This window comes from Salvelinus fontinalis, chromosome 26 (genome assembly GCF_029448725.1).
Source record: "Salvelinus fontinalis isolate EN_2023a chromosome 26, ASM2944872v1, whole genome shotgun sequence".
Classification (NCBI taxonomy): domain Eukaryota; kingdom Metazoa; phylum Chordata; class Actinopteri; order Salmoniformes; family Salmonidae; genus Salvelinus; species Salvelinus fontinalis.
In genome coordinates, this window is record NC_074690.1 from 6,431,695 (window position 1) to 6,443,096 (window position 11,402).

An 11,402-nucleotide genomic window follows, 5' to 3' on the forward strand; every position below is an offset into this window, starting at 1 on the left:
TCCTGTTTACCACAGACACCTATAGGTTAGTGTTCTGTATCAGATCTCCTAAGCTTGTGTTCATCACAGATCTTATTTTCAGTGTTTATCCAAAAACGCCATTCATTTGCTCCATAGGCTTTGTCCAAAGAAGCATAGCGGAGTTCGTGTCTACAAAAATACGCCATTACTATTTATCTCTATTTAGAAAAGGTTCTTGAGTCCAGCTTTCCGACGCAGGCAACTTCTCCCTCCTAGAGGTTGAGGTTCGCAAACCGGAACCACAGATAAAACAATGAGACAGATATTTCACCGGATGTACAAATGTGAAGCATCCGCTTGGCGTTTCAACTCACTACCAAATATGGTGATGAGAGGAACCCCCAGTGGGTAGGAGAAGATGGAGCGAGATAGATTATGGCCGACATTCTGCTAATTTTCTCATTGATGAAACATTTGATCTCCATACAGTTTTCTGTTCCCAAAACTAGAATCTGTTATGAACAGAGTGGACTGCGTTTTGTAGACTTTACCCTTTGCAAAAGTTTTTACAAAATGCGTTGTTTAGAAGGAGTGCAAAGGCACATTTAGTTATTGCACACGCACACTTCATAGAGTAGGCGTTCCCTAACGGAAATATACAGGTAAAATGTTTTTTCATTATCCTTATTATTGTTAAGGAAACCGAGCAGCACATTCTCCCATAAAAAACTAAACTCATCAAGAATATTAACAATTATAAAACTATGAATATCTTTCCATAATTGTTTTACATGTAGACACTGCCAAAATAAATGCAAAACTGTTTCTGGATGCTCAACATAAAAAGTAGTTTGTAAAAAAAAAAAAATCCCTTGTCAAAGTCAGGGTATGATGTCGCGTTGACGTGCTAGTCAGAACTAGGACACTCCGACTTGCTAACTGGTTGAACGCGTATAGCTAGAACCACTAGCAAGTCAGACATGTCCGAGTTTCTTAGATCCCACTGGCACGTCAACGCGTCATTAGTCGAGAAACCTGCCTATTTTCCTCGAAAGTACGTAAACGTCCCGATTACAAAACTATACGATATTACAGAGAACAAGTTAATTATCTCACATCTCGTAAAAAAAATATCCATAATGTTGTCGTTGTTGTTGACGGAATTGATACTAATGTTGGGTTTTTGAGCTAGCGCCCAACGGACTCCCTGAAGGAGAACTCGCCTTGTCCCAGAATGCACCGCGGCACCCACTGACGACGCATAGCCGAGTTCAATGGCGTTTCCCATCTCCTCTAAAGTATATCTGTTATATCTGACACCTTTCCATCTGTTGTGTGAGAGTGTGCATGGTCATGGTTAACCGGATGGTAACGTCGGGTAACTCGGTAACTACAGACGCCACGGTAGCCCGCCCGTTCACAGTACATACACATAGGCGTTACTGGTCCTGTAGGTGTGCTAGGTTAGCTATGTAGCTATAAATTATCTGATGGGAGCTGCATTGCACCGAAACTTTAGTTTTGATCGATAACTGGTTATGAGAGACTAGTATAATCACCCACAACACGTCTGCAGTATGAAGCTAACACGGAAGTTGGTCCTGGCCAAAGCCAAGGCCTCGGATCTGGACAGTGTGAAGAAACTCAACTGCTGGTAGGTGGGAGGCTAGATGGGTTAGCTAACTATCCGATATGCAACTGATGGATGCTAGTTAGCTGACCGTCCTCATTTCTCTAATGTGTCCAATGTTTTGTCTTTCTCTTTCAGGGGCTGCAACTTGACAGACGTGAGTATGCTTGTGTATTCTCAATTTCTCTGTTTTTAGCTGCTCTGGGTGGACAGAATATAATAAAAAAATCCCATGTTTAGCTAGCTAACTAGTTAGCTTTGTCTCAACTCTAAAGTTCTTCCTTCCTTTTCCATCTTTCTCCTCCCTCCACCTGTCCTCTCTCTCTCCGCCCTTTCTCCATCCTCTCTCTCCGCCCTTTCTCCATCATCTCTCTCCCCCCTTTCTCCATCCTCTCTCTCCGCCCTTTCTCCATCCTCTCTCTCCATCCTCTCTCTCTCTCTCCATCCTCCCTCTCTCCATCCTCTCTCTCCTCCCTCTCTCCATCCTCCCTCTCTCTCTCCTCCCTCCCTCTCTTAATTCTCTCTCTCCATCCCCTATCTCTCCTCCCTCTATCATCCTCTCCCTCCATCCTCTCTCCTCCCTCTCTCCATCCTTTCTCCATCCTCTCTCTCTCCTCCCTCTTCATCCTCTCTCTCTTATCCCTCTCTCTCTCCTCCCTCTTCATCCTCTCTCTCTCCTCCCCCCCTCCCTTTATCCCTCCTCTCTCTCTCTCTCTCTAGATCTCCATATTTAACCAGATACCCCACATCGAGGTCCTGACTCTCAGGTTGGCTGTCCACACACACACACACACACACACACACACACACACACACACACACACACAGGGCTGTTATGGTGAACGTGTTACCGCCATACCGGCAGTCACGAGTCATGATGGCAGTCAAATTCCGCGTGACCGTTTAGTCACGGTAATTAGGCTTCTCCAATCTCTGATGCTGCTGATGGTCATTAGTAGCCTACCAAACTTGCTACCTGCCTGGTACTCAGCACTCTATTGTCCCTGTAATCACTCTCACATCTGTGCAAATGTAATGGAAAATCTAATCAAACACTTCATGAGAGCTCATGTTGCACAATATTTCTATAGGCTATGCAATTGCGCAAGAAAACAGAGTGATGGCCTCTATTAAAAAGAGGAGGATCCCATCAGATTTCTATAGGCTAGGCCTACTATATTTATTTCTCAACTTATCTAATATTATGCACATTGCTTCCCTTTACAACAAGAGTATAGCCTACCTTGCTGGCATAAAAATAAACCACGGGGAAAAGCGTTCTCCATTCACTAATTAAGTGCATAGATTACATAACATATTTTTCTGCTGCTCCTGTTTCGAGACAGGTGCATGATAATGGTCCATTCTAAATCAAAACACATTTCACACATATATTATTTAGTATATGTAAAGACAAGATTAAATCAAGAATAGTCTGATGGCTGACAATATTAACCTATCACTTGTGAATTATATATTTTATTTAACTTTTATTTAACTTGGCAAGTCAGTTAAGAACACATTCTTATTTACAATGACGACCTACACCGGTCAAACCCGGACGACGCTGGGCCAATTGTGGGACTCCCAATCACGGCCGGTTGTGATACAGCCTGAAATCAAACCAGGGTCTGTAGTGATGCCTCTAGCACTGAGATGCAGTGCCTTAAACCGCTGCGCCACTCGGGAGCGGATAATGTTTGTAACACAACTGAAGTAGCCAAATAAATTCTTAAAATGAAGCACATTAATCCGCTTTACAAGGGGAGTAGAGCCTAACTGGCGTACATAAGCAGCGTGTGACTTTCCAGTTTGGGGAAGATACATTTCACCATAAAAATGCACCTTTATAATAAAAGCATAATTGTATTTGCGGTCACTTTTGAGAATGGTGTTTTCCTGCTAATTGAACATTCGCTCTTATAGCCTACTTCTGTGTGGGCATTGCTGCGCTTATAATGTAAAGAAATATCCTAATAGTTTATCAACATTTTAAGCTAAACGTTCTGATCTGTTGCGTCAGCCACATTGCATATAAAAGGTTTTTTGATGCTAGTGGTTGTATTAATGTGGGATCTATCGCGTCCCACAACTGTCTCAGACGATGTTTGGAATATTTATTTCTGGCACAGAATATGTCAACTGTTGTACTATGGGGGATAGTAGATTGATATAGAATAGTGATTTTTCTGTTCGTTAGGCCTACTCAGTTCTTCCAATATCTTCAATATGCACCTCGGGAATTGGATAAGGACACGTGCAGTTGTGTCTGTCTTCACTTGTAGCCTGTGAGATCACGTGACGGAGAGCCATGTGAGTGAGAGGTGCTTCGGCACGCAGCAGGGAGAAGGGAATTATAATTATTATATTCAGCCGAAGGGCACAATGGCCGCAAAAGGCATGGATTCTTTTAGAGGGCATTACTGCCACACAAAGGGGATGCCACCGGGAAATTCAAGGCATTATCAAGTGCTTGTCAATTTGTGAATGAGAGACTGATGAAGTGTGTACAGCCTGCGCAAAAAAACAAAGCAGAGCTCATGGCTTTCAAGCAACTTTTTTTTCAAATCATCATTAGAGTCTCATCATGCAGCCTAACAATGTATTAAAAATCTAAACATATAGCCCAAAGTTTGTAGAACAACTAAAGTTACATTAATGACTCTAAATGAAGCATATAGGAGGACCTGTTTCTTTGTTAACCGCTCAACAGAATAGCTGCATGTGAACACTCCCTCACATCATTTGGAGAAAATATCCTGTCTATTTTATTCAGCTTTGTTCAACTGTATTCTTCATACTATAAAATAATGCCACTGATTTGTAAGCAAATCTTGTCTGCTAAATGAACTAGTATAGCTCACAGCCATATGGCATAGCCAGATCAGGACCTGCTAAATGAACTAGTGTAGCCCACAGCCATATGGCATAGCCAGATCAGGACCTGCTAAATGAACTAGTGTAGCCCACAGCCATATGGCATAGCCAGATCAGGACCTGCTAAATGAACTAGTGTAGCCCACAGCCAGATCAGGACCTGCTAAATGAACTAGTGTAGCTCACAGCCATATGGCATAGCCAGATCAGAACCTGCTAAATGAACTAGTGTAGCTCACAGCCATATGGCATAGCCAGATCAGGACCTGCTAAATGAACTAGTGTAGCTCACAGCCATATGGCATAGCCAGATCAGGACCTGCTAAATGAACTAGTGTAGCCCACAGCCATATGGCATAGCCAGATCAGGACCTGCTAAATTAACTAGTGTAGCTCACAGCCATATGGCATAGCCAGATCAGGACCTGCTAAATTAACTAGTGTAGCTCACAGCCATATGGCATAGCCAGATCAGGACCTGCTAAATTAACTAGTGTAGCTCACAGCCATATGGCATAGCCAGATCAGGACCTGCTAAATTAACTAGTGTAGCTCACAGCCATATGGCATAGCCAGATCAGGACCTGCTATATTAACTAGTGTAGCCCACAGCCAGATCAGGACCTGCTAAATTAACTAGTGTAGCTCACAGCCATATGGCATAGCCAGATCAGGACCTGCTAAATGAACTAGTGCAGCCCACAGCCATATGGCATAGCCAGATCAGGACCTGCTAAATGAACTAGTGTAGCCCACAGCCAGATCAGGACCTGCTAAATGAACTAGTGTAGCCCACAGCCATATGGCATAGCCAGATCAGGACCTGCTAAATGAACTAGTGTAGCCCACAGCCATATGGCATAGCCAGATCAGGACCTGCTAAATGAACTAGTGTAGCCCACAGCCATATGGCATAGCCAGATCAGAACCTGCTAAATGAACTAGTGTAGCTCACAGCCATATGGCATAGCCAGATCAGGACCTGCTAAATGAACTAGTGTAGCTCACAGCCATATGGCATAGCCAGATCAGGACCTGCTAAATGAACTAGTGTAGCTCACAGCCATATGGCATAGCCAGATCAGGACCTGCTAAATGAACTAGTGTAGCTCACAGCCATATGGCATAGCCAGATCAGGACCTGCTAAATGAACTAGTGTAGCTCACAGCCATATGGCATAGCCAGATCAGGACCTGCTAAATGAACTAGTGTAGCTCACAGCCATATGGCATAGCCAGATCAGGACCTGCTAAATGAACTAGTGTAGCTCACAGCCATATGGCATAGCCAGATCAGGACCTGCTATATTAACTAGTGTAGCTCACAGCCATATGGCATAGCCAGATCAGGACCTGCTAAATGAACTAGTGTAGCCCACAGCCATATGGCATAGCCAGATCAGGACCTGCTATATTAACTAGTGTAGCTCACAGCCATATGGCATAGCCAGATCAGGACCTGCTAAATTAACTAGTGTAGCTCACAGCCATATGGCATAGCCAGATCAGGACCTGCTATATTAACTAGTGTAGCCCATAGCCAGATCAGAACCTGCTAAATGAACTAGTGTAGCCCACAGCCATATGGCATAGCCAGATCAGGACCTGCTATATTAACTAGTGTAGCCCATAGCCAGATCAGGACCTGCTATATTAACTAGTGTAGCCCACAGCCAGATCAGGACCTGACATAAGGACAACTGAGAGTTATGCAGTCCTGTTCTTCTGATATACATTCAACAGTCAATTACCGTGAGACCGGCAGTTATTTGCTCGACAATCACCGGCTGACAAAATGTCATGACCGTCACAGCCCTCCACACACACACACACACACACACACACACACACACACACACACACACACACACACACACACACACACACACACACACACACACACACACACACACACACACACACACACACACACACACACACACACACACACACACAGCCCTACACACACACACACACACACACACACACACACACACACACACACACACACACACACACACACACACACACACACAGCCCTCCACACACACACACACACACAGCCCTCCACACACACACACACACACACACACACACACACACACACACACACACACACACACACACACACACACACACACAGCCCTCCACACACACACACACACACACACACACACTGTGCGCTGTCTGAGAGGAGAGTTAACTTTTAGTTGTACTGTGTACACTATTATGGGCTCCCGAGTTCGATTCCAGGCTGTATCACAGCCCGGCCGTGATTGGGAGTCCCATAGGGCAGGACTCACAATTGGCCCAGCGTCGTCCGGGTTTGCCCCGGGGTAGATAAGAGTTTGTTCTTAACCTGACTTGCTTAGTTAAATAAAGGTTCACTGTAACACTACGCTGCCTGCTGTGCATATGATAAATCAACCTTGACCACACCCTAACCAGGTCCTCTCCCTCCAGTGTGAACTCCATCTTGTCCCTGTCATCTCTGTCGGGCTGTGTGTCTCTGAGTGAGTTGTACCTCAGACGGAACCTCATCCCTTCTCTCTCAGAGCTCTCCCATCTCCGCCCCCTCACACGCCTACGAGTGCTCTGGTTGGCTGAGAACCCCTGCTGCGGAACAGACCCCAGCCAATACCGTCTCAACGTGTTGCGATGCCTGCCACGCCTACACAAACTGGACAACCAGGGTCAGTTGTCTTTAGTTGTGACAATGTTGTTTGTGTTTTGGGGAAGTATGCTTCTAGTACTTTTTCCTCGAGCCGTAGGGGTCCAATTTAGGTTTTGGGCTGTCGCAACTGTGTGTGTGTAGTAACTGTGTGTGTGTAGTAACTGTGTGTGTGTAGTAACTTTGTGTTTGTGTGTGTGTGTGTGTGTGTGTGTGTCCAGTGGTGACAGAGGAGGAGCTTACTTTTGCTCTAAACGAGGGAGAGGAGATAACCACACCCCCTGCCGCCGCCCAGAAGCAGTTCTCGACCAGTGGTCAGCCAGAGATCGTCAGCTCCACCAATGGACAGACAGAGACCGAATCAGAGAACGACCCCCTCAACTACAGTATGGAGGAGACCAAGTAAGACCCGCCCCTCACAACGTTACACACCTTTAACCCTGTCTCCTAAACCCTGTCTCCTAAACCCTGTCTCCTAACCCCTGTCTCCTAACCCCTGTCTCCTAACCCCTGTCTCCTAACCCCTGTCTCCTAACCCCTGTCTCCTAACCCCTGTCTCCTTAACCCCGTCTCCTTAACCCCGTCTCCTAAACCCCGTCTCCTAAACCCCGTCTCCTAAACCCCGTCTCCTAAACCCCGTCTCCTAAACCCCGTCTCCTAAACCCCGTCTCCTAAACCCCGTCTCCTAAACCCCGTCTCCTAAACCCCGTCTCCTAAACCCTCTACAGTAAGATCCGGGAACAGTTGGGGATGAAGCCTATTCCTAGAGACAAGTTCTCCTCCCCATCACCTCGACCTGCAGCTAGGAAGGTAACAGACACTCCTCTGCTACCCAGACGACACTCCTCTGCTACCCAGACACTCCTCTGCTACCCAGACACTCCTCTGCTACCCAGACACTCCTCTGCTACCCAGACACTCCTCTGCTACCCAGACGACACTCCTCTGCTACCCAGACGACACTCCTCTGCTACCCAGACGACACTCCTCTGCTACCCAGAAGACACTCCTCTGCTACCCAGACGACACTCCTCTGCTACCCAGACGACACTCCTCTGCTACCCAGACGACACTCCTCTGCTACCCAGACGACACTCCTCTGCTACCCAGACGACACTCCTCTGCTACCCAGACGACACTCCTCTGCTACCCAGACGACACTCCTCTGCTACCCAGACGACACTCCTCTGCTACCCAGACTCCTTTGCTGTATACACACAAACTATTTGGTGATGGGGCCTTCCATTCATACTATGGCTTCATGTATTTCGTATGTATGTACTGTAGGTAGGTATGTACTGTAGGTAGGTATGTACTGTAGGTATGTATGTATTGATGTGTGTGTGTGTGTGTGTGTGTGTGTGTGTGTGTGTGTGTGTGTGTGTGTGTGTGTGTGTGTCCAGTCCCACACTCTGGAGGCGGTGCTGATGCTGTTGAAAGATCTGGAGGAGGAGGAGCTACGCATCGTTCACACGGCAACCCAGAACAGACAGCTTCGATCGCACACACACCCCAAGCTGACACACACGCTACAGGGAGAGACAACCACTGACACACACACACTGCAGGGAGATGGAACCACTGACACACACACACTGCAGGGAGATGGAACCACTGACACACACACGCTACAGGGAGAGACAACCACTGACACACACACACTGCAGGGAGACGGAACCATCGACACACACACACTGACAAACTGCAGAGAGAGAACGACCGACATCGAGCACTGACACACACACACACTGACACACACACACACTGACACACACACACACTGACACACACTCCAACACTGACACACACACTCCCATTGACTTTAAACACTAATTCAACCACCCAACGCTGAGGTAGACACACAAGTCATGTTTAAGCTCTGTGACCAGAGGGAGAGGTAAGGGTTCACATGCTCCCCTAGGTACAGATCTAGGATCAGCTTCCCCTCCCCAATCCTAACCTGAACCATTAGTGGGGGGGAAATGCAAAACGGACCCAAGATCAGCGTCTATGGACTTCACCCTACTCCGGGCTCACCCACCCACCAAGCCTTGGTACACACATGCTTCAGTATTGTTGTGACAGCCTTTTAACCAAATAGAGGAGACTGAAGGGAGAAGTCGTGGCTATCTATTCTCTAGCGGAGCGGGGCTATCTATTCTCTAGCAGAGCGTGGCTATCTATTCTCTAGCAGAGCGTGGCTATCTATTCTCTAGCAGAGCGTGGCTATCTATTCCCTAGCGGAGCGTGGCTATCTATTCTCTAGCAGCGCGTGGCTATCTATTCCCTAGCGGAGCGTGGCTATCTATTCCCTAGCAGAGCATGGCTATCTATTCTCTAGCAGAGCGTGGCTATCTATTCTCTAGCAGAGCGTGGCTATCTATTCTCTAGCAGAGCGTGGCTATCTATTCTCTAGCAGAGCGTGGCTATCTATTCTCTAGCAGAGCGTGGCTATCTATTCTCTAGCAGAGCGTGGCTATCTATTCTCTAGCAGAGCGTGGCTATCTATTCTCTAGCAGAGCGTGGCTATCTATTCTCTAGCAGAGCGTGGCTATCTATTCTCTAGCAGAGCGTGGCTATCTATTCTCTAGCGGAGCGTGGCTATCTATTCTCTAGCAGAGCGTGGCTATCTATTCTCTAGCAGAGCGTGGCTATCTATTCTCTAGCGGAGCGTGGCAGAGCGTGGCTATCTATTCTCTAGCAGAGCGTGGCTATCTATTCCCTAGCAGAGCGTGGCTATCTATTCTCTAGCAGAGCGTGGCTATCTATTCTCTAGCGGAGCGTGGCTATCTATTCTCTAGCGGAGCGTGGCTATCTATTCTCTAGCAGAGCGTGGCAGAGCGTGGCTATCTATTCTCTAGCAGAGCGTGGCTATCTATTCCCTAGCAGAGCGTGGCTATCTATTCTCTAGCAGAGCGTGGCTATCTATTCTCTAGCAGAGCGTGGCAGAGCGTGGCTATCTATTCTCTAGCAGAGCGTGGCTATCTATTCCCTAGCAGAGCGTGGCTATCTATTCTCTAGCAGAGCGTGGCTATCTATTCTCTAGCAGAGCGTGGCAGAGCGTGGCTATCTATTCTCTAGCAGAGCGTGGCTATCTATTCTCTAGCAGAGCGTGGCTATCTATTCCCTAGCAGAGCGTGGCTATCTATTCTCTAGCGGAGCGTGGCTATCTATTCTCTAGCAGAGCGTGGCTATCTATTCTCTAGCAGAGCGTGGCTATCTATTCTCTAGCAGAGCGTGGCTATCTATTCTCTAGCAGAGCGTGGCTATCTATTCTCTAGCAGAGCGTGGCTATCTATTCTCTAGCAGAGCGTGGCTATCTATTCTCTAGCAGAGCGTGGCTATCTATTCTCTAGCAGAGCGTGGCTATCTATTCTCTAGCAGAGCGTGGCTATCTATTCTCTAGCAGAGCGTGGCTATCTATTCTCTAGCGGAGCGTGGCTATCTATTCTCTAGCAGAGCGTGGCTATCTATTCTCTAGCAGAGCGTGGCTATCTATTCTCTAGCGGAGCGTGGCTATCTATTCTCTAGCAGAGCGTGGCTATCTATTCTCTAGCAGAGCGTGGCTATCTATTCCCTAGCAGAGCGTGGCTATCTATTCTCTAGCAGAGCGTGGCTATCTATTCTCTAGCAGAGCGTGGCTATCTATTCTCTAGCAGAGCGTGGCAGAGCATGGCTATCTATTCTCTAGCAGAGCGTGGCTATCTATTCCCTAGCAGAGCGTGGCTATCTATTCTCTAGCAGAGCGTGGCTATCTATTCTCTAGCAGAGCGTGGCTATCTATTCTCTAGCAGAGCGTGGCTATCTATTCTCTAGCAGAGCGTGGCTATCTATTCCCTAGCAGAGCGTGGCTATCTATTCTCTAGCAGAGCGTGGCTATCTATTCTCTAGCAGAGCGTGGCTATCTATTCTCTAGCAGAGCGTGGCTATCTATTCTCTAGCAGAGCGTGGCAGAGCGTGGCTATCTATTCTCTAGCAGAGCGTGGCTATCTATTCTCTAGCAGAGCGTGGCTATCTATTCCCTAGCAGAGCGTGGCTATCTATTCTCTAGCAGAGCGTGGCTATCTATTCCCTAGCAGAGCGTGGCTATCTATTCTCTAGCAGAGCGTGGCAGAGCGTGGCTATCTATTCTCTAGCAGAGCGTGGCAGAGCGTGGCTATCTATTCTCTAGCAGAGCGTGGCTATCTATTCTCTAGCAGAGCGTGGCTATCTATTCTCTAGCGGAGCGTGGCTATCTATTCCCTAGCAGAGCGTGGCTATCTA

The 11,402-nt window shown here is 47.2% G+C and overlaps 1 protein-coding gene across 1 annotated transcript; it reads left to right on the forward strand.

Moving 5' to 3' along the window:
• The first annotated feature begins 966 nt into the window (after window positions 1-966).
• cfap410 (cilia and flagella associated protein 410) lies at window positions 967-9,572 on the forward strand. Its single transcript, XM_055882428.1, has 7 exons — window positions 967-1,615; window positions 1,730-1,748; window positions 2,312-2,358; window positions 6,932-7,161; window positions 7,361-7,541; window positions 7,868-7,949; window positions 8,543-9,572. Exons 1-7 carry the CDS (start codon window positions 1,539-1,541, stop codon window positions 8,873-8,875), a joined length of 969 nt encoding a protein of 322 aa, XP_055738403.1. The 5' UTR covers window positions 967-1,538; the 3' UTR covers window positions 8,876-9,572.
• Window positions 9,573-11,402: the final 1,830 nt, after the last annotated feature.